This window comes from Biomphalaria glabrata, chromosome 9 (assembly GCF_947242115.1).
Source record: "Biomphalaria glabrata chromosome 9, xgBioGlab47.1, whole genome shotgun sequence".
Classification (NCBI taxonomy): Eukaryota; Metazoa; Mollusca; class Gastropoda; family Planorbidae; genus Biomphalaria; species Biomphalaria glabrata.
In genome coordinates, this window is record NC_074719.1 from 15408903 (window position 1) to 15433300 (window position 24398).

At 40.0% G+C, this 24398-nt stretch overlaps 1 protein-coding gene across 2 annotated transcripts in view; it reads right to left on the reverse strand.

Moving 5' to 3' along the window:
* Positions 1-2282: 2282 nt before the first annotated feature.
* LOC106077106 (plancitoxin-1-like) overlaps positions 2283-24398 on the reverse strand; it is a 42280-nt gene continuing 20164 nt past the window's right edge. Inside the window, exons 2-9 of one of the 2 annotated variants that reach the window (XM_056039865.1) lie at positions 21013-21111; positions 19612-19780; positions 18816-18894; positions 18401-18562; positions 17212-17409; positions 9175-9284; positions 6391-6510; positions 2283-4025 (exon numbers count right to left, since the gene is read on the reverse strand). In XM_056039865.1, the coding sequence (XP_055895840.1) occupies positions 3861-4025; positions 6391-6510; positions 9175-9284; positions 17212-17409; positions 18401-18562; positions 18816-18894; positions 19612-19780; positions 21013-21098 (1089 nt within the window). In that variant the 5' untranslated portion in view covers positions 21099-21111 and the 3' untranslated portion in view covers positions 2283-3860. Of the gene's footprint in view, positions 4032-6390; positions 6511-9174; positions 9285-17211; positions 17410-18400; positions 18563-18815; positions 18895-19611; positions 19781-21012; positions 21112-24398 lie in introns of both variants that reach the window. The other variant, XM_056039864.1, reaches the window with a different exon arrangement.

Genomic DNA, 24398 nt, shown 5'->3' on the forward strand with positions numbered 1-24398 from the left:
TGACAGTTAATAATCTATTTCAATCTACTTTGTAGAAAAAAACCTGATCTCACTAGACATTGGAAAGTTGCTGTTTTTTTTTTTTTTGTGTGCAAACATTATTTCAGTTTATTTACTGTTCACATTGCTAGTCTTTCTTTTTTTTTATATCATCCTTTATGCACCGTGTCAGTACATTGGTTATTGGTTTTATAAACATTTATTAACATTAGTGGATCTTCTCGTACATTACGGACAAAAGAAAAACTATAAATAGCCAGATTTTTGGTGTATCAGGTGAACACAATAAGGAACGTGTTCATAAGCTATTTGTGTGTGTGTTAATAAACTATTTGTGTGTGTGTTCATAAGCTATTTGAGTGTGTGTTCATAAACTATTTGTGTGTGTGTTCATAAACTATTTGTGTGTGTGTACATAAACTATTTGTGTGTGTGTTCATAAGCTATTTGTGTGTGTGTTCATAAGCTATTTGAGTGTGTGTTCATAAACTATTTGTGTGTGTGTTCATAAACTATTTGTGTGTGTGTTCATAAGCTATTTGTGTGTGTGTTCATAAGCTATTTGTGTGTGTGTTCATAAGCTATTTGTGTGTGTGTTCATAAGCTATTTTTGTGTGTGTTCATAATGAAAATATTTGTGCAATTTTTCAACACTGCCAAATCAGAGGACATAAGATCTTCCTTTTGTATCTCAAACTAACTTCAAAACAGAGGAAGGAGTAGAATTTCACTCTAGGACTTGAAACTTAGGCTATTTAAAAACAAATGGTAGAAACTTTATTATTTTTATACGAAGCTCAATTACCAGGACTTGAAATAGTGTTGAAATAACAGCTCAATGAAACGTCCTTGACATTATTTAGTTCATCGTGAAAATCTCAAATAATAAAAAGCTTGTCACTTTAAATAATATTTGTAATAGTATCATTATGATATTCCGCGATTTTAACTTTGAAAATATTGTTTTAAACATCTCAATTTTAAAGAAAAAATATACAGCCACTTAGCAGTCTCAGATTGATCTCAGACCGTCTGGGCTCTCCCTTCTCTAGCTTCACCATAAGTACTTTACTTCAGGTTCAGTACTCTGCTATGTAAAAGTAAATACTAGATCTAGATTCGATCATATTTCTAGACCAACTTTACCTTTATCCATGATCAAACGGTACAACATCAACTGTTTTGTCGATCCGCCGCTGATAAACTACACCCAGTTCGGCACCTGCGCTAGAATCCGCCACTGCTGAGACCGACCCCCACCCGACAGCTTATTATTGTAGTGGTTCTGCCACTGGACAAAGACAAAGTGGTATGAAAAAAAAAAACTCACTCCCCTATAAATGTGGTAAGCGAGTTTGCAAGAAAAGTTGACTCAAGTTACCACGGACATGTTTACCTACAACCTAACAGGGTAGATAACTGCTCTGCATGTGTGGCGGCGGTTGTCTTCGCTTTAGTCACATAATACTTTGGACTTGTCTTTTCCCCCTGGTACTCCCCCCCCCCCCCCTCCTACGCCGCGGTGTTTCCAATCCAGTTTTCTTGACATTGAAATAAACTAAAAAAAAAACCACAAATCTGAAAGATGCCTTTCTTCCCCCACCCGCACTCTGGGCAGTTCTCAGCACCACAGAAATGTAGGATGAGCCGGCGAAATGCATACTATCCACATGCACAACCCAGAACATGTCATATGTATATACCTAGATTTGTATAACCTTTCATCCCACGTGACCAACATTGTTTGTTCCATGCATTTCTCTGTCTCTCGGGTAGTTATAAAAAAAAAACACGGCAATACAGAGTACGTGGGTCTACATAAAATAAACAGATATTGAAAAGTATTGCAAAGATAACCATTATAGTGCTAACTCGGAATGAGACGAGACAGAGGATAGTAGACAATATACAAGCATACTATCCGCATGCGCAACCCAGAACATGTCATGTATATACCTAGATTTGTATAACCTTTCACCACAAGTGTCCAACATTATTTGTTCCATGTATTTCTCGGTCTCCTATAAAAAACAAAATACAGTGAAGAGACAATAGAATACCTTAAAACTTGAAAGTATCTCATTACAGTGTTACACTTTCCATTTCACTGTTAGTGCTGACAAGTGAAGTCGGTAAAAAGATGAAAGCTGTGACGTTCACTATTTGATTTGAAACACACGTGAGCAAAATTCTTTGTTAAGGTTTTACCAAGCTAACGTCTGGGTCATTTTAAGCATTAATATCTCAAGACTGGTTAGACCAATTACACAACAATAAGGAAATGTATCTACATCGGGTTTTATTCAAAATGAACACTCTACAAAATGCTAAAAAGATTTTCAAACATTAAAACATTTGTTTAAAACTTTGACAAATACGATTGCGCCAATTACAAAATCACAAACAATTTCATTTTCTGCGTAGTGTTCACCCATTAGATTATGATGGTTGAACTAATGTATTGCTTGTATTGCCTACTTTATTTAACTTTTCGTTATATGCATAAAGTAATGTTTAATTCTAATGCGAAAAGCACACTTGTAAAACATATGTTTCACTTTCTGTAAATCTTCAATGTAATGTTAGCCGTAAGAAAGATCTGTTGAATGGAGGGGACGCTTACCAGTCTGCTTTCAGATACCGTCATCGAGACGTAGATTTTGTTTTCCAGTGGTCAACGTTTGAAGACGTCATCAAAACGTAGTTGTTTTAGTGTCCTCCGGTTGTGAGAGGAACATCCAACACACCCTAAAGTCTCCGCAATGATGTAAGGAACATCCATGCCAAGTGTCATCAAGATTGCTCAGACGGTTTGTATTTGTATTAAAGACACACACACTGGTACATACACTTACATTCTTCTTACCTTATACATTACAGATGTTATTTCCAAAGAGAGGAGCATGTTGTCCTACTTTATATATCAGATGAAAAGACGAAATGAACGAGTTCAAGCCATTCAGTGTATTAAATTAATATGAACATAGCAGCACATCTTCAACACAATACTGTGGCTATAGAGTTGAAAACCATGTCCGCATAGTATGGCGTTAATACACGGAATATACACTGAATGACTACACACCACACTTTGGTTTCTTATAGTTATAATGTTTTTTGTTTGGTGTAATGCACAAATTGTAAAACAAATCTCCTTACGGATAAAGATTATTATTATTATTATTATAACATTTTTGAACACATTCTTACGGACGAGTTACAGGCGCATGTAAACATAAGAAAAACAACCGATACAAGAAATCATTTTCATGAGAGTACACAGCAGATATTGACTAACAAACACAGACTATGTACAAAATATAGAAACGAAAGGCCATCTAAAAAAATGTATTAAAAAATATGCGTGTAGAAAAAATAGATCTATTTATATATAGTACAATTTGTGGAAAAATGGCTAGATCCAAATGTGATCAAGTGGCAGCATTGTTGAACAAAAAAACGAAATGGTAAACATCAACAATGGGACCTACAGCCAAACAACAACAAAAAAATCTTAAACAAAGCAAATATCAATTTAGAATTATTTACGAAACTTGAATTGGGTAGACGTTTATAGTTGGTCAGTGATCCGACTCTTGGAGGTAGTGGTGCCGTGATCCTCAGTTATGACTTGAGTTGTTACAAAATAAATTAAAACTCAAGTCTGCTGTACGTCAACATCCTGACGGGTGGGGAGAGTTGTCTTTCCATGGGCTGGTCAGAACACCTGCCACCATCAACAATGAAATGGAATCGTGTGGTGTGTGTGTGTAGGTTTATGGTGTCTGTGTGTGTGTGTGTAGATCTATGTACGTGTATGTCAGTCTTTTTGTTTGTGTGAGGGTATCAGCTCATACTCCCTAAGGCTGACAGCTGTCACATTTAGCAATAGCGTTGTTGAAAGATGTCCAGACGCCCTGGTGCTGGAGGCACAGCGCCCCTCCGCCGCGCTTAAACTGACTTTCCATCCTATTAATATCAGCCACACAGACCCAGGGGCTCGACTGGATGCGATGGCGTTGCACCTGAAACTTGAAATAGGAAAAACGTAAGTTATAAATACATGTCAACATTGATACAATCACTTAAGTCGTTTAGTGCTCTTAGCTGTGGACAATCCCAACAATGTCTCTTCTAGTTCCATTATTCTAATTGAAAAAAAAGAAAAGAGGTTTATGTGCTGGTATGGCTGCGTGGATGTCTGACTGGTCGTATGCTTGTGATTCAGACGTCACGGTGGTCTCAAGTTGGAACTTCGCTGGCTGTCACCCGCTTCAGTCCTGTGGAAGGGCTAGATTGTCCCGAGTACGCTATTCTGCCTCAACGTGGCACTTAGGTGGAAACGATCACTAGAGGAAGTGATTAGGCTAAATGAATAGCAAAACAAAACTCCCGTGGGAGTGTCCAAGGGAATGCGAGAGCTTTCCCATTGTACATTGCGGAGTTGAAAGAGAGCTTCCACGTCCATGCGCCGTTCCTCAAGGGACCGTTACACTAATGGCGAGTCCTGCACGGTTAGCTTGGTAAAACATAGGAAAATTGCGCGGGTTCCGGTGTGCTCGGCCTTCAGCCATGTATTCTAGTCCATGTGCCCGAAGTGCCACATACATCAGAAATGGCAATGTTTTTCAAAGACATTGACTTGGAACTCTTCCAGACAGAACGGTTGGTTCATGCAGGCTTACACGCCTAGAGTTCGAAGAGCCTTCGGCTCAACTCTTTTGACCTTCACACGGGCTAGAATGGAATGTAATAATATTCATCTCTGAAAGATCGTCCGAGACTGAATGGTCAAGTTCATTCTACTTTTTGATTTGCACTCATGTGTAGAAGAATGAAAACAAAACAGTGGAATGACCAAAATGAGGAGTATGGAGTGTATTTACAAGAGTTCTCTCCCCCCTTCCTCCACCTGTATACTCAGACCCCCCCCCCCCCCCCCACAGATATGAATGACTTAAGTGTGAAAACAGTTCAAATATGATCCTTTAAAATTATGAAACAATCAAAAAATAAATGTAGTATAGATAATGACAGCTATCATTACATCTATTTCGATAATTAAAACTAAGCTGCCTATTACAGTTACTTAGCCTTGTTAAATCAAATGAAATTGTTTCATTGACATGTTTGATAAACAGATTGGCTGGTTGACACACTTCTAGCTCTTTCCATAGAGTTACACAACTAATACACTGATACAGATTTTCATGAGTTGTGTCCAATTTCCCAGTGAATAAAAGGAATCATGGACAATCTGCTTTCCTTCTCAATAGTATTAACTTGTTATGTCTGCAGCATTAAATAAAAACGTTGCATGGTCATTAGCTAGTTACTTTCTTGAAGTACATAAAATGTAGGGGAGTTTTGTCTCTTGTTAGTTAGTCTAAATCAACAATCATCAATGGATGGCGAAAGACAAAATATTATTAACTCTTTAGCTTATGTAGGGCATATGATGTAAAGGTCATCTTTTTCTATAGCCCACGGTGAACGATGGTGTCATGTGGCCAGCACAACGACCAGCTTTACTTTTCTCCAACGTCAGGTGCTGGGTGGACTCTAAAGCGCCCTAAAGATCCTGAAATAAAAAATCCCAGTCTTCACCAGGATCCGAATCTGGGACCTTCCTGTTAAATAATCAACCAACATTTTTAAAAGTCCTTATTTATTTATATGATATTGTTCGTAGGATAAAGGATGCGACTTGTCTTCTCATTAGATGTTTGTTCAGTTAATAATCACACATTAGACTTTTTTTCTAATAGTTTTATTGGACTTCTTTTATAATAGAGTATTGGACTTCTTTTATAATAGAGTATTGGACTTCTTTTATAACAGAGTATTGGACTTCTTTTATAATAGAGTATTGGACTTCTTTTATAACAGAGTATTGGACTTCTTTTATAACAGAGTATTGGACTTCTTTTATAACAGAGTATTGGACTTCTTTTATAATAGAGTATTGGACTTCTTTTATAACAGAGTATTGGACTTCTTTTATAACAGAGTATTGGACTTCTTTTATAATAGAGTATTGGACTTCTTTTATAACAGAGTATTGGACTTCTTTTATAACAGAGTATTGGACTTCTTTTATAACAGAGTATTGGACTTCTTTTATAACAGAGTATTGGACTTCTTTTATAACAGAGTATTGGACTTCTTTTATAACAGAGTATTGGACTTCTTTTATAATAGAGTATTGGACTTCTTTTATAACAGAGTATTGGACTTCTTTTATAACAGAGTATTGGACTTCTTTTATAATAGAGTATTGGACTTCTTTTATAATAGAGTATTGGACTTCTTTTACAAATGACTATTTGGCTTTTTCTATTCATCCATTGTAATGTATTTAATTTGTTTTTGCCTTTTTTGTTTGTTTACCTTTTCAGAGATGAATTGTATTGTAGAGCTCTCCTGATCAGAGATGGCCCACTTGGAGTGATCCTTAGTCTCATTAAAATTGGCTTGAGCAGAGAGAGCCACATCGCGAATGTTTCTTACCTGAGAAATAGCAAAACAGACTGGGGTCTGGCTCATGCTGAGAGCAATGCATCAAGTTTGATTACAAAGAACTTTAAAGCTATTTTTAAATAAACTAGTTTTTTTTCCCTATGCATTAATAAACAGGAAAGTAAAAAAAAATTAAAAAATAAACAATTTATGTTTCAGGCAATGTGCCCAGCAGTCAAAGAACTAGTCTAAAACATTTATTCAACGTTGATATTTAGCATATAACTTATAATCATGTTTTACATGCTAACCAGGGGCGCCCGCAGGTTTTATTTTTAGTAGGGGGTTGCAAGCTGCCACTTATCAACTTTCTTGTTACGGAGAATATTGAAGAAAAGAATTGGTGTCCCCCCCCCCCCCCCTATGCGATATGAAATGCACTGTAAATATTTGTTTCATGAGACTTTTAAACAAATTAAACATGAGAACAAACTTATCCGCGCGGCCCTTGACGCCCGTGCTTCCCTGCGGTCGATCAAACAAATACTGCAAATGTCTGTGGGTGCCGAAACTATCAATTACGTTACTAAAGTTTCTCGTCGCGATGGACAAGCTGGCGATGAGCGCTTATCGTGGACAGTGCTGAGAGTCTTCTTCACATTGAAGCTCTTGCATCTTTTTAGGATGAAGACAAAACAAGTTGAACTGAGCATTGTTATTGATCGAAATGAAGAAACTAAGGAATCAAGATACCTTCGATGAAGTCCAGTAGGGAATCGGCGCCGTAGACGCCATTATCCCGTTGATGGTTAGAAAGGCGTTTATCCAACCACCAGACCTGGACATGGGGCTCTTCACCCCTTTCATGTCTGAGGGCTCTCAACGGTAAACGACCATATCGGTTGAATGGGCCAGACCGGGCCGTGCCGTGTACACAGCGCACCGTCCCCGGTCCTGGGTGGAATCAAGATACAGAATTTAAAGCCGTATTCTGTAATATGTGGTTTTAGCTCGGTATGTTTAGAGTCTCGACCACTAATTCTCGGCAGCCCCAACTCGATACTAAGTTTGGCTTCTAGAATTCACGATAGGCCTACCCACTGATGAAGTACTTTACCAGATGCCATTCCTGAAGTTGGTTTTTGACTTTTCAATGAGACTGCTGATGTGGGTATCACAATCCATGGATGACGCCGAACTATAAAATCCAATTTAGAAAACAGACCAAGTGTCGGGTTTTGTTTTCAAAATTGACTACAGTTATAACTCACTTAATAGCTCCTGACAAAACGAACGTTACAAGAGTTACAACTCACAAAATAGCTCCTGACACAAAGTCATAACGCACTTTATAGCTCCTGAACTTGGCACTTTACCATGCTCCAGATTTCTATACAATAACATTTATGGCGAAATGACTCTGGATTATTTCCTAGAAAAAAGATGAATGACGAGCTTTTCTTCTCCAGATCTGGTCCATCGTGGTGGCGACCAGCACTTCATTTAAACTGGACTTGAGATCTCTTTCTCTCATTCTCTCTTTCTCTGTCTCTCTAACCTTACATTCATTAGTTGTAACGCATTAGAACTTAGTAGCTCGATCTTGCAACTAGAAGTCAAGCGCTCTACAACTTAGGTCACTCTGCAACTTAGGTCACTCTACAACTTAGGTCACTCTACAACTTAGGTCACTCTACAACTTAGGTCACTTTACAACTTAGGTCACTTTACAACTTAGGTCACTCAACAACTTAGGTCACTTTACAACTTAGGTCACTTTACAACTTAGGTCACTCTACAACTTAGGTCACTCTACAACTTAGGTCACTCTACAACTTAGGTCACTCTACAACTTAGGTCACTCTACAACTTAGGTCACTCTACAACTTAGGTCACTCTACAACTTAGGTCACTCTACAACTTAGGTCACTTTACAACTTAGGTCACTTTACAACTTAGGTCACTTTACAACTTAGGTCACTCTACAACTTAGGTCACTTTACAACTTAGGTCACTCTACAACTTAGGTCACTCTACAACTTAGGTCACTCTACAACTTAGGTCACTCTACAACTTAGGTCACTTTACAACTTAGGTCACTTTACAACTTAGGTCACTCTACAACTTAGGTCACTCTACAACTTAGGTCACTTTACAACTTAGGTCACTCTACAACTTAGGTCACTCTACAACTTAGGTCACTTTACAACTTAGGTCACTCTACAACTTAGGTCACTCTACAACTTAGGTCACTCTACAACTTAGGTCACTTTACAACTTAGGTCACTTTACAACTTAGGTCACTTTACAACTTAGGTCACTCCACAACTTAGGTCACTCTACAAATTAGGTCACTCTACAACTTAGGTCACTTTACAACTTAGGTCACTCTACAACTTAGGTCACTCTACAACTTAGGTCACTCTACAACTTAGGTCACTCTACAACTTAGGTCACTCTACAACTTAGGTCACTCAACAACTTAGGTCACTTTACAACTTAGGTCACTCTACAACTTAGGTCACTCTACAACTTAGGTCATCAACTCATATGTTATAGTTCCCAACCATTACATGTCTCGGTTTGAACATCAAAAATATCCTCGATTGTATCCATTGCACAATTCATTCTTAATTCGATTCAAAAGAAAATACCCCCAAAAACTGTGGGTCTACATGTGCGATTGATCTAAAGTGGATCAGACACTTCTCTTACCTTGTAGGTAGATGTGCAGTCCGAAGGTAGTTTTGTACCTTGACCATTCAACCATGTCTCAACTTTTAGACTTGTTTGTAGTTTTGGAGCAACAAGAGAATCATACAAATCTGCAACAAAGAAGTAGATTCTTTTTAAAATATTGTCTAAAAGAAAGCTCATTTCTTTGTTTTTCTAACAGGTAGAGGACTGAAAATAGACTTAGCAAGAAGTCCTTTATGGTATCTTTAGCATGATTAATGTCATAGCAACATAGTAACATTTTAAAAATGAATAAGAACATGTGTTTAGCATGGGTTGTTCATAGAAAGATTGATCGATGCCTTTGTAAGATGTGTTTATTGTGGCTGTGACAGGTGGGGAAATGTGACGTGTGTTTGGCACGTTTTATGTCTAGGGGATGATTATTTTTAATGCTATCACACCCCCACTTATCAGCATATGAATCGGGAGCAGGCACGCAACGAGACAAAGCAATGAAAGATAGATACAAAAGTTAAGATAAAGGATATTTATTTACATAAATATACATATAATAATAAAAAGGGGGAGGGTTTGCATCTATCTCTAGTATATTCTATGTTTAATCATCACTCTTGCACCTAATAAGAGAGTATGTCACTTTGTCCTCTGACTTAGCTGGTTGTCCTGTTGATGTCGCAGCTGGCTGTGTCCTGACTTGAGGTTCTGCAGCTGGAGATGGCGCTCTAGCGGATAGAGGGACGCCGGCGATATAGTTCTTGTGGAGTCTCAGTCCCAAGTTCTAGTATCTGTAGTGGGCACAGTATGGCGGGTGGCCGGATACCGTGGGCACAAGGTTACTGCGGGCAGAGCTGATCTGCCGTGGGCAGTGTGGGTAACAGGATATGTCCAGTGAGTTGCAGGGGGTTGGCGTAGCTATGACGTCTCGCACAGATCTGACTCTATAGGGACGTCGCGCCTAATAGCTTGACAGGTGGGCTGTCGAATAGGCGGGCAATGCCGATAGCGCCAAGTAGTAGAGTTGAGTAGATCTCCGTAGGCGGTAGACGATACTCAATAGGAAAGTGCAGCGCTGAATAGCACTAAGCACAACTGCAGGTAAATAGATCGTTGATCCAATAACTAGGCAATAGGTGATTCTCGATGGCAACTAAATAGGCGGGTCTCAGTAGGACAGTGCAGCGCTGGATAGCACTCAGCACATAAATAGGCAGATAAGTAATCCGATAAATAGGCAGACACCTGAGGGAGGCTGCGGATAAACAAAGACAAGTTAGGACATGTCTCTCAAGCATCTTATCGATGCCCTCGACTGAGGTGCATTCGTCAGATTGGTAAAATTGCTTTAGAGCATAATTGGGAGAAGATGACAAATGGGGTTTGGAATAATAGATGGCTGATAGTAGCAATATAAAAATGTACATAAAAGGGAAAGTAATAATATAAAAATGTACATAGCAGGAGAAATAATAATCTCAAATAAACAACACAGGTGGATAGAGAAAGAAGGGGGGGGGGGAAGGGCGGTGGTCAGCGACCCAGACGATTTGTTTACATATGACCGTGGGTCGAGAACAATGGAGCGTGCTTGAATGTAGAGTGTGTCCGTTCAAGCGGGGTAACTCTTATAAGAGTAAAATGAGTAAAGCGGAGATAATTCATATATCTTCTCTAAACGCAGTATCAGTGCGCTAGTAGAATTATCACGGTTGTCAGCCGAGATAAAGGAATAAACTAAGGTGTACAAATATATACATGGTTGCATCAATGGTCAATTGAGCAACGTAGCATTAATAGATTAATGCAATACTAAAATATATACACATCACATGTTTATGTTTTCTACTTACGCCAGTGAGAAATACATAATGCACTAATCAAATATAAATGAACTAAGCAAAATACACATGATAAAATCCAATGGAAATATACACAGAGTAATTAAGATGGAACTTGTGATTAAGTTCGGCTTACCACCAGGTATTCCTCTAGGAGAAAGAATAAGTGATATAGTCCAGACTCGATAGCTCAGCTCGAATGAGAAAGAGAGGGTGATTTGAGTTGGTTTACTATATATATATGCCTGAAAAGCGTGGGCGGACACCGGAAATGTCCAAGGCTAAGATTTTTCTTACACGTGGGTGGATTTGACTTGAGGTGGGAGCCGCACCTTGGAATATCACGCTGTGTGTTGACCAGGGTAATCTCTTAGATCAAAGAGAGACGTGAGAGAAAGGGGGGGGGAGAAGGATTAGCTTGCATTCAAACCAAGGTGGGGTCAACCGCGACCGTCCTTCAGACATCCGGCGGGCAAGACAAAAGAGATTGTGTGTTTACCTTTCCCCGATCAAGGGCAGATAAATGAAGGGACGCGCCTTAGCTATCTCCAATGTGGTCAACTAAGTCTAGCCTGGAGAGGAAAAGGTGTGGCGGGTGAAGAATTCAGGGGTAGGATGGAGAAATAATTAAAATAAAATAAATAAATAATGAAAAATAATAATTAATGCTGTGATAATTTAGAGTGACTCTGACAGCGAGTTTTTGACTTGTCACATACGCCGCCGCCAAGATGGATCTATCGCAGAAAGATCCATAAAGTGCGAGCAGACTGATGTCACTCTAACTTTAAGATCAGTTGTTATCACAGCATCAGAAAAAAAAAAATCTGGAAAAATAAAGGGATAGCCATGCCAGGAGGAGAGTCTGTCCAAGTCTGTCCGTGGTCTACTTCCCGTCCCTGTGTATGTAGTCACCTGAGTGAAACATATGGGGTTGCTTGGGAGAGTAGATTGGGCGATTGGGTGAGTAATAATTCCTTCCTGGGGCGGATTGGGGAGTGTGATTAGGGCTTAGGCGGGGTGCCCAAGGCGCGTGTGCTCGTTGGGGCTTACCTCCGAAGCCGCTGTGAGGCGCTTCTTCACGAGAGTAAGTAGTCAGCTTACCTCGGTTTCGTCTGACACGATCAATGTCAGGGAAGAGTGGCCTGATAAAGAATGTGGAGTTCTGCCTGAGAACGTCCCCACGAGTGTGATAATTTGGCATACATCGTGGCTTCCTGACACGGTCAATGCCAGGGGAAGGTTGATTATGATCGGTGGCTGAGGAGCCAGGGTGAGAAGAGTCTTCACGAGCGCGAGGGTTAGGCTTACCTCGTGACTTCCCGACACTATCAATGCCAGGGGAAGGTTGATTCGGAATGGTGGCTGAAAAGCCATGAAGAGGAGTGAGTCCGCGAGAGCAAGGGTTCATCTTACCTCGGGGCATTCTGACACTGTCAATGTCAGAGGAATGTCGTTTAATTTTGGCTGAGTAGCCTGGGTCAAGTAGACCCTCACGAGTGCGGGTAAACGACTTAACTCGTGACTTCCTAGCAGAGTCAACGCCAGGGCAAAGCGGTTTGAGCTTCGCTGATGAGTCGGGACCAGGCGCGTTAGCGAGGCGACCAGGGCTTCCAACCAGCTGGTCGCTGCCACGTTTCTGCTTCGTCGATCTACCGACGGGCAGAGAGAAGTATGGCTTATGGACTACTCCGAGAGGGACATATTTGGAGCCTAGAATAAAGTCATATACTGGCGTGTCCATGACAGCGGCGTCAATGGTGCCATGTACGTACCTGCACTCCACGTGTACCCTCGCGACAGGTAGAACCTGCGGAGGAGTGCCACGGTCTATGGACTGGATTGTCACTGTTCCACCAGTGAGATCCGATGGGTCAATCAGCGTTCTATTTATAACCGCGCCGAACGAACAGCCTGAGTCGTAAAGGCCCAAAACTTCGACACCGTTAGCCAGAATGTTCTCTACTCCCGGAGGCGAAGAGGTGGGGTGAGGTAGCACCGGTGGGAGTTCTAATCTGCTGAGATCAACGGCAGTGGGTTGAGGAGCCACGGCCATCGTGGAGACGACGTATGTGTCCTCCTCTGGTTGGTCAAAGGGATCAATCACAGAGGGTTGAGGGACTGGCGCCACCATTGATAGGGTCCGTGGGGCCTGCTGCTGCCGATGTGGAGCGGGTCTACTGTCACGCGCGCCATGACGTGAGTCACGCTGAGAGTAGTTGGCCTGATTATAGCGAGACTGGTGGTTGGGGCGGTTATTGTGGCCATGAGGGGCTGATTGCCGACCTGGTGCCTGGTTTTGCTGGGGAGTTTTAGGAGCAAGGTTGGACTGGGCAGGAGAAGTTGGTTGGTCTGTTTGCTGGTCTGTCGCGGTTGCTTTACCTTTTAAGTCCTTACGGGCGTTCAAGTACCGGTCAGCGGCGGAAGCTATGTCAGCGGGCGCGGTCGCTTGTTGCTCCCTGACATAAACTCTGACCTCTGGGGACATGCATTCCAACAGCTGCTCAGAGAGTATGAGGCATGCTAGGCCATCAAAAGTCTCTGGCAATTGGCTGAGGGCGTGCCACCTGACAAGGTACTTGTCCAGCCTCTCACAGAGGTTGCCGTAGGTCTCTCTGCGTTCGAGGCGGGAACTTCTGAACTTTTTGTGGTAGGCCTCGGCGGTCAACTCGAACTGGACGAGTAGCGCCTGTTTGAGGGCTGGGTAGTCCTCTCTCTGGCCGGAGGGAAGTTTGGAGTAAACTTCGTAGGCTTTGCCTCGGAGGCATTGGGATAGCCGGAAGCACCATTTCTCCTCTGGCAGACCGTAAAAGCGTGCTACTTCCTCAAATCGGACAAGATAAACTTCGATGTTCTCTGTCTTGTCGTCGAAGTGCTCCATTGGCATGTGGGGTAGACCGTTCAAGGAACTCTGAAAGGATGCTGGGCTAGCCGGGCGTGACTCGGAAGAAGCCTGGCGGGCGGCCTCGTTCTCTTTGTCCGCGGCTATCTTTTCTCTCGCTGTAATTTCCTTTTCTTTAGCTATGGCTATTTCAGCTTCCTTTCTTTCTCTTTCTTTAGCAATAGCTATTTCAGCTTCCTTTCTCGCTTCCCTTTCCTTCAACGCTGTTTCAGTTTCCCTTCTCTCCCTTTCCATAGCTATTTCATGCTCCCTTGCCAGTTTTTCCCGTTCCTCTCTATCAAGAGCAGCAAGTCGTCCCTTGATGTATTCATTCTGCTCTGCGTCGCTAAACAATTTAGCCTCATCCATGATATCTGCTATCCGCTGCTTGCGGTCAGGTTCAGACTTGGAGCGAGTGCCGCTGGCCATAATGATGAGGGGTGGGTAATGAGAGGTTTTAGGATGGTGGAGGGGCAGATAGAATGGATAATGGGATTGAGCTAGAAATAAAGAAAGTGGGTTAGTAAAAGTGAGTCGCTGTTTACCGGAAGAGTGCAAAAGGAATGCGGTGTCTGCCTACGTTAATCACAAATTCCTGCAATGAAATATTACAAATAAAATGCAATAATAATCATAAATGAAAATATGACAAAAGTGACACTCTTGAAAATGCGAAGTGATGATACTTATAAATATTTTTAGAAAAAAGAAAAAAAAAATATTGATATGGAATTTAGTTATTGCTGCCTGTTCGTGCCTGCTGTACTAATGGGTTAAATCCACGGACGGGCTCGCCAAAATGTGACAGGTGGGGAAATGTGACGTGTGTTTGGCACGTTTTATGTCTAGGGGATGATTATTTTTAATGCTATCACACCCCCACTTATCAGCATATGAATCGGGAGCAGGCACGCAACGAGACAAAGCAATGAAAGATAGATACAAAAGTTAAGATAAAGGATATTTATTTACATAAATATACATATAATAATAAAAAGGGGGAGGGTTTGCATCTATCTCTAGTATATTCTATGTTTAATCATCACTCTTGCACCTAATAAGAGAGTATGTCACTTTGTCCTCTGACTTAGCTGGTTGTCCTGTTGATGTCGCAGCTGGCTGTGTCCTGACTTGAGGTTCTGCAGCTGGAGATGGCGCTCTAGCGGATAGAGGGACGCCGGCGATATAGTTCTTGTGGAGTCTCAGTCCCAAGTTCTAGTATCTGTAGTGGGCACAGTATGGCGGGTGGCCGGATACCGTGGGCACAAGGTTACTGCGGGCAGAGCTGATCTGCCGTGGGCAGTGTGGGTAACAGGATATGTCCAGTGAGTTGCAGGGGGTTGGCGTAGCTATGACGTCTCGCACAGATCTGACTCTATAGGGACGTCGCGCCTAATAGCTTGACAGGTGGGCTGTCGAATAGGCGGGCAATGCCGATAGCGCCAAGTAGTAGAGTTGAGTAGATCTCCGTAGGCGGTAGACGATACTCAATAGGAAAGTGCAGCGCTGAATAGCACTAAGCACAACTGCAGGTAAATAGATCGTTGATCCAATAACTAGGCAATAGGTGATTCTCGATGGCAACTAAATAGGCGGGTCTCAGTAGGACAGTGCAGCGCTGGATAGCACTCAGCACATAAATAGGCAGATAAGTAATCCGATAAATAGGCAGACACCTGAGGGAGGCTGCGGATAAACAAAGACAAGTTAGGACATGTCTCTCAAGCATCTTATCGATGCCCTCGACTGAGGTGCATTCGTCAGATTGGTAAAATTGCTTTAGAGCATAATTGGGAGAAGATGACAAATGGGGTTTGGAATAATAGATGGCTGATAGTAGCAATATAAAAATGTACATAAAAGGGAAAGTAATAATATAAAAATGTACATAGCAGGAGAAATAATAATCTCAAATAAACAACACAGGTGGATAGAGAAAGAAGGGGGGGGGGGAAGGGCGGTGGTCAGCGACCCAGACGATTTGTTTACATATGACCGTGGGTCGAGAACAATGGAGCGTGCTTGAATGTAGAGTGTGTCCGTTCAAGCGGGGTAACTCTTATAAGAGTAAAATGAGTAAAGCGGAGATAATTCATATATCTTCTCTAAACGCAGTATCAGTGCGCTAGTAGAATTATCACGGTTGTCAGCCGAGATAAAGGAATAAACTAAGGTGTACAAATATATACATGGTTGCATCAATGGTCAATTGAGCAACGTAGCATTAATAGATTAATGCAATACTAAAATATATACACATCACATGTTTATGTTTTCTACTTACGCCAGTGAGAAATACATAATGCACTAATCAAATATAAATGAACTAAGCAAAATACACATGATAAAATCCAATGGAAATATACACAGAGTAATTAAGATGGAACTTGTGATTAAGTTCGGCTTACCACCAGGTATTCCTCTAGGAGAAAGAATAAGTGATATAGTCCAGACTCGATAGCTCAGCTCGAATGAGAAAGAGAGGGTGATTTGAGTTGGTTTACTATATATATATGCCTGAAAAGCGTGGGCGGACACCGGAAATGTCCAAGGCTAAGATTTTTCTTACACGTGGGTGGATTTGACTTGAGGTGGGAGCCGCACCTTGGAATATCACGCTGTGTGTTGACCAGGGTAATCTCTTAGATCAAAGAGAGACGTGAGAGAAAGGGGGGGGGGGAGAAGGATTAGCTTGCATTCAAACCAAGGTGGGGTCAACCGCGACCGTCCTTCAGACATCCGGCGGGCAAGACAAAAGAGATTGTGTGTTTACCTTTCCCCGATCAAGGGCAGATAAATGAAGGGACGCGCCTTAGCTATCTCCAATGTGGTCAACTAAGTCTAGCCTGGAGAGGAAAAGGTGTGGCGGGTGAAGAATTCAGGGGTAGGATGGAGAAATAATTAAAATAAAATAAATAAATAATGAACAATAATAATTAATGCTGTGATAATTTAGAGTGACTCTGACAGCGAGTTTTTGACTTGTCACAGTGGCCTAGTTCAACGCAAGATTGATAGATGTTCCAGTAAGAAGTCTATCAAGGTTAGTTCATAGCAAGATTAATAGATGTTTAAGTAAGAAGTCTATCAAGGTTAGCTCATAGCAAGATTAATAGATGTTCCATTAAGAAGTCTATCAAGGTTAGTTCATAGCAAGATTAATAGATGTTTAAGTAAGAAGTCTATCAAGGTTAGTTGATAGCAAGATTAATAGATGTTCCAGTAAGAAGTCTATCAAGGTTAGTTCATAGAAAGATTAATAGATGTTCCAGTAAGAAGTCTATCAAGGTTAGTTCATAGCAAGATTGATAGATGTTCTTCTAGGTGTTGGCCTACCTTTATCAAATTCATCTGCCTTGGCGAAACTGAGAAAGTTCTGTCCGTTCAAAGAAGTTAATTGCGTGACGTTGTACCAGGGTGGACTAGTGGGTCTCTTGCCCATCACTATCTGCTGTAACAGTGGATAGTCTGCTGCTATCTGGTATGGGATGTTGGAGTCATACACATGAGGCCGGTTCATGAACAGCTGATAGGCTGTGAACAGAAGCAAAGACATTGCACAGGAACACAAGATACTTTTGAAGAATGAACAAATTCAAGGGAGAGCAACAACGTGTGAAGGCAGCATACGAACAGAGGATGTCAGTTTAGGAGAGATTTTAATGTCGTGCGTGGTGACTGAGAGAGGTGAGGCCTTGGATTTTTTACTTCGAGATTTGTAGTCCATTCTTATCTTATCTTATCATTTATACTTCAAAAAAGAAGTTGATTACGTCCTACGCGTATTCCTAGGTTAATCTAGCCATGCTTGTTAATCAATGACTTAAGCTCTGCCAAGTCATTGATTTTCCTGTCTGACTCAGGCAACCCATTCCATGCTCTAATAGCACTGGGGAAGAAGGAACATTTGTACAAATTTGTCCTAGCATATGGAACGAGGAATGTGCCTTTATCTTTGTGTCTTTCTGAGTATTTTAGGTTTTGTTTTTTGATCTTGTAGGATTAGGGTTCAGTGTTTTATGTATAAATGCTACTTTCCATAAAATCTTCTCTCCTGAAGGGTCTTTAAATTTAATGAATTTACTAAAGGTGTAGGTCCTTATGGGTACCTTTTGGGAAAGTAAATGCGGTTGGTCGTTCTGCTGGCTACATGGCACACTCGGCAATCTTTGGCCTTAGATACATTTGAGATTTATGTCCCATCAATTAGTAGTCATTATGTATTGAAAAGGTATTCAATGACTATTCAATAAATATACGTTCCTTATATTTGGTTTAGGTCCAACTCAATAAGAACAAGTGAGAAAAGATCGGACTATTTGACAAGAAGTTCGCCAACCAAAATATTCTCATAAACGATGTAATGCTGGAAACAAAGGAGATGGACTCGTACAAAGATGACTCAGAGTCTTCTAGAATAACAAGAGTGGTTTGACTTAAGCAATAACTTCGTAACACGACCTTTGTTAAATATCTTCTGTAATTGAGTAAACATGATCTACACAGAGACACGCTCAGTACTTACCAATCTGACCCAACTGGCTGTAAGGAAAAGTGATGCAGAGAAAGATCTGACCATACTTAGAACCATTGTAGTTCCAGGAATAGCTTCCGCTTGTAGGGGGAGGAAAGTTAGGTACACTGTGGACCAGCCAGAAACCAGACGTCTTATCAAAAGCTACCACACCTGGGAATCAGATCATACAAACAGTAACAACATTAAAGAATATTTAAACAAATCATTGACAAAAAAACAACAATATAAATGTAACCTCTAGTTAACCAAAATGACTATATTCTAATGTAAATTTTAAACTTCTGGGGGGCATTATAATGTAATAGTAAAAGACAAATTTGTTTCATTGATAAGTAAAATATTACAATGTGTTTTGAATATTAATTCTGATAGGCCCTGGCCTACACTCTAATAAAGTATTTACCTTTAGTATGCCCCTTTAGGCTCTGTGATGTACCAGAAGGAGGCTCGTCATTGTACAGCAAGTACATCCAGGAACTTCTCTGGAGACATTAGTCACGCATTAGTAGAAGAAATAGACAAGATTTAATAACAGCTGTTTCTAAAAACTATTTCTTCTTTTGCTTTAAGATACACTCAAATTTGCTATTAAAGATTTCAGATTTCCATTTTTCTTAGCTTTATTTATTTTTTTTGTAATTGGTCTTCTAAAAAGTAAAAGTAAAATAAATGTTGAATTTCAAGATACCAAAACTGAAATTGATAATATTGTTTAGAAAAAATTTGCACGCTACGAACTTCTATGATGGAATTAGGCTATAACTCCTGCTCTCAATTTCGTGGATTACGGATGGTTCTTGAATGTAACTTACGCGACAAACTAGGGACCACTATATTTCGTTAAGTCACGTTTCTTGAGTTAAGGTTAAGTGTAATTATTTTATTAAATCTGTACAAATCTGAAAAAAAAATTACAAATCTGACAAACAACAAGAATTTTTTTTTTAAATTCTTTGAAAAAAATTGATACAAAGCTTACATACGGGGTTTGTATCAAAAAATAATTGTTTTTAGTTTCAACTTGATCCGAGAATCGATGTGGGAGGAATAACATGTTCAAACCTTTTACCAGACAGACAGAGTGCGTTGACATAAGCTTGTAAATATTGCAAATCTGACCAACAAAATGTACAAAATGTCCTATGACAATATGAAATGTACAACATGGATACTAAATGCTATTAGTCTATACCACGTACAGCGCTTGTGTAGATCTGGGTGACTGTATTAGCCACAGGAGTTCCAGAATCAGCAATGGTTGCTTCGGACAGTGTCCACGTTGAATTGTCCTCATCAAGGTAGAAAAAACCCAGACCTTTCTGAAATTTGGGAACTTTTCGAATCAAAGCAGATTTGTAGACCGAGAACCTAAATGCATATAGTACAAACATGTTAATATTTTATTTGAATCAACCTTGAATTGACTTCAATGTTAACTAGTTAATACTATCAGAGTATTGGTACTGTTCTAGAGCTCCATAGTAATTGGTAGCAATCAAAAAATAAAAACGAACAGTACCAAAACGAGTAAGAAACTTCATGAAAATTTATTACATCTAACGCAATGTCTCTCATTTAGTGTGTGCACTTCAAATAGCATTTAGACAACTGACCAAATAGCAACGTTTTGATGTTTTGTGACCAGTCGCACTTTTTTGCATACATCAAGAAACCGCAAAAGTTGCCAATCCATAAGGTGCCATGGGTGCACTAAAGTAAGCAGTATTGAGAGCAACAAAAAATAAACACAGCAGACAGAGAAGAAAAGGTTCATCATTTGATCGACACACAAAACACCGCCATACTGGCAAGTCAAAAAATACAATAACAGCCAAAACTAACCTACGAGAAAAGAACACAAGTAAAATTGCAATCTGGAGATAAAGTCACATTGTTGTTATGGATAGAAAGGAAACTCTACTTGTATGAATTAATCTGTTACTGTCTCATTACATTTTAGTTGTTGTTCTGGAGACTTTCTCAATTGCTAGAGAGCTACATTTAAGGACACCAGTAAGGAAGACTTTGTTTTTACTTGTATAGTATCTATCTTACTGGCTAATACACAGCGACCTCAGTTAATAGATCAGACTTCAAGTCTATCAACGTTACACATAGTGGTCTAAGTTTAACATTGTATGACCTAAAAACAAAAAGAAAAAGACACAAATTAAATTCCAGAGGGGGAGAAAGACGAGACAGAGAAAACAAGAGGCCGAGAGATTGGGAAAACAAGAGGCCGAGAGATTGGGAAAACAAGAGGCTGAGAGATTGGGAAAACAAGAGGCTGAGAGATTGGGAAAACAAGAGGCTGAGAGATTGGGAAAACAAGAGGCTGAGAGATTGGGAAAACAAGAGGCTGAGAGATTGGGAAAACAAGAGGCTGAGAGATTGGGAAAACAAGAGGCTGAGAGACTGGGAAAACAAGAGGCTGAGAGATTGGGAAAACAAGAGGCTGAGAGATTGGGAAAACAAGAGGCTGAGAGATTGGGAAAACAAGAGGCTGAGAGATTGGGAAAACAAGAGGCTGAGAGACTGGGAAAAAATAAAGAGAGAGAGAGAGAGAGAGAGAAAGCTCTTAAGTTATAACAGTTACCTACCAATCTACGTTTTGTCCATTTGAATTCAAACATCGTAAACACTCGACACACGCCAGCATTGCAGACAGAATAGCAATGACTTTCATGTTGAGGTCCAGCCTGGAAGAGCAAAACAAAACTCTTGAGCTTATTTCTCTACAGACTTCATGAAAAGGAAACAAAAAGACAAGTACAGCATTATGTTGGTCTCTGAGAGTTCTTGGCATGAACTGTTCATTCGAACAAGTCGTAGAGGCGTGATCCATGAAGAATTGTTAGATGACCAATGACCTCTCTCTAGATAGCCATCCTTCATTTCTCTGTTTCAACAGCCTCCACTCTCTCCTGGGGGCCACTCCACGGGAACATTTATAACGCCACCATTCATTTTCAACGAAGAAACAAAGTTGATCTACATTTGATTACTTTCATTTATCTTTTCCCTTCTAGAGATACTGACCATTCATGTCACTTTTAAGTTCTATCACTACTGACCATTCATGTCACTTTTAAGTTCTATCAATGCTGACCATTCATGTCACTTTTAAGTTCTATCAATGCTGACCATTCATGTCAATTTTAAGTTCTATCAATGCTGACCATTCATGAAAATTTTCCCTTCTATGGATACTGACTGTAACGTAGATGTTTTATTACAAACGTACGCCGTGTTAGCGTTGTTCTGCCTCTATTTCTTTCAGACCTTGAGATCTATAGGGTAAAGGTCATCTGGTTGTATGGCCGACGGTCAACGAAGGTGTCATGTGGCCAGTACAACGGCCCTTTACTTCCCCCAACTAATGTCAACTATATGCTGGGTAGTTGAGCCCTCCACTTTGCCATCGAGCTTCCAATCAAGCTATTTATAAACCGAAGTACGCTTTACAATGTGACTACACTTCAATACAACAACCACTGTGTGAAATCAAACAGACGGAGACTACAAGCAAAGCAACTCAATCTCAATGTGACTACACTTCAATACAACAACCACTGTGTGAAATCAAACAGACGGAGACTACAAGCAAAGCAACTCAATTTGACTTTTTACAATTTATATCATTGGCTGTCAGAAACCCAAGTCAGAGATTTTTGGCTGTTTTTAGCAACGCATTTTGATCGTTTACTGAAAGTTGATTTATTTTTAGTGTAATCAAAGTTTGACCTTTGAGTGTGTCAGAAGTCAAAGGTGAGTTTTAAGTGTACTAATAAGATCGTAACACAGAAGGTTATTCCTTTATTCCCAGTACAGCGGTCAAATGAAGGCGGTGATGTATGGTACCTTTCAGAACACACTGTTTTTTTATCTTAGGCACTACAAAGAGCGAGGTCAATCTTGAGGGCGGAAGTTATCTCATAAAGGAAGTGAGAACTGCAGACGTGAGAGCAAGCAAACTTTGATTTCTAAAAATACCTGCAACACTTCTATTGTCCACCGCCCCCCCCCTTTTTTTTTCCTCTCAGTAACCATTCACCATTCTATATTTGGCACACTGCTCATCCTTCATTGTGTGTGTATGTGTTCGTGTAGCTAGAGTCAAGGTCAAATGTCCCAGGCTATTCTTCACATTTCACTGACAGATCTCGCTAGAAGACTCGGGCAATGCTCTAGGACAGTGTTTCTCAAAATTGTGACCTAAGTGTACCCCTTTTATAGTTGATGTAACGTTGAGTACCCCTTCCCCCCCCCCCGCTTCCTAAATCTACTTGCATCTATAAGAAGAATGAAATTGTTTTGTGCTGAGATGGCAGATTATATATAGCCTAAGTTGATTCCCTGATGGTTAACTTTAATTATATAGTCTAAGTTGATCCCCTGAGTGTTAACTTTAATTATATAGTCTAAGTTGATTCCCTGATGGTTAACTTTAATTATATAGTCTAAGTTGATTCCCTGATGGTTAACTTTAATTATATAGTCTAAGTTGATCCCCTGAGTGTTAACTTTAATTATATAGTCTAAGTTGATTCCCTGATGGTTATCTTTAATTATATAGTCTAAGTTGATTCCCTGATGGTTAACTTTAATTATATAGCCTAAGTTGATCCCCTGAGTGTTAACTTTAATTATATAGTCTAAGTTGATTCCCCTGAGTGTTAACTTTAATCTAAGATATTGTTCAACGTCCAATAGTCTCTTTTGTTTCGACTTAATGTCTGTTGAAAAAAATGTTTTGAGACGCGTAAAGAATGACCTCATGGCGAAGCTTTAAAACGACTTTCTATTGCCACTTTATTAGCACATCAGAAACTATTTTAACTGTGAATAGACCTTGTTTTTAATGATTTAACTGTATAAAATTTAGCCCTTGTTATTTAAAGGGAGAGTTATCCTTAAAGGATTACGGGCACGACATGGCCTAAATTGTGCCGATGTGCCTAAACTCAAAAACTCAAACTCTCTTACAATTAAGTATTCAATGACTAGGTTTGCTATTTACCATTTCAATGTTACCATAAACATAGTAAATAAAATTATTCATTTTCCTTTTCATACCTTCTTAATATTTTTTTAAATGGATAATAACACTGGTTATGAGTTTTACAAATTTAAAATCAAATAATATTGAAGTATCTGCATTGAAACTAATTGATAATTAATTTGAAATTATTGCCATAACATAATAAATGGGTATTTTAAAAAAAATCAGCAGATATAATGAGGTTCAACGTGTACCCCCCTCCAAAGTATTGCCGCACTCCTGGGGGTACGAGTACCCCACTTTGGGAAACACTGCTCTAGGACAACGAGATCACAGTGAGAAGAATATAAGCTAGAGTAAGAGACACGGGCTGAAAAAGAGGCTAAAGAGAGATTTAGAGAGTAAAAGAGGCAGAAAGAGAGAGACAGAGAGAGGAAGGGAAAAAAGACTACTATTGAAAGAAATATAGACATAGGAATAAGTAAGTAATAAGAAAGAGAAGGGGACAGAGAGAGAGAGAGAGAGAGAGAGAAAAGGATGGAGAAAGAAAAATGAGGGAACGACGAAGAAACAAATAGTAAATAAACAGTTAAGAAAAGATTAGTCAAAGAAAAGTCAGAGTGAACAAATGATAGGGAAGGAGGAAATGAGAAGACAAATGGAGAGAAAGAGAAAGAGAGAGAGAAAGATAATCAATGCACTGAGGTAACATAGCTCTTTTAACACTCGTATTTCTAGACGTACTGACAGATTTCTTAGCAATGTCCAACTTTTCTGACGGGAAACGTCTGCTAACTGAAGTGGATCCGTTATGTTTCCAGGTATTCTAGGTACATGTGGATGCAGCCAACTCCATGGAGAAACGCAGCTATCTCATGCATTCGAATATGTCCCTCACGTTTATTATTTCTCCTCATTCTCTAGTTTGTCCTACAGCACGACATATCGACATGCTAAGTGTCTGTATCGAAAAGTAACAGTTTT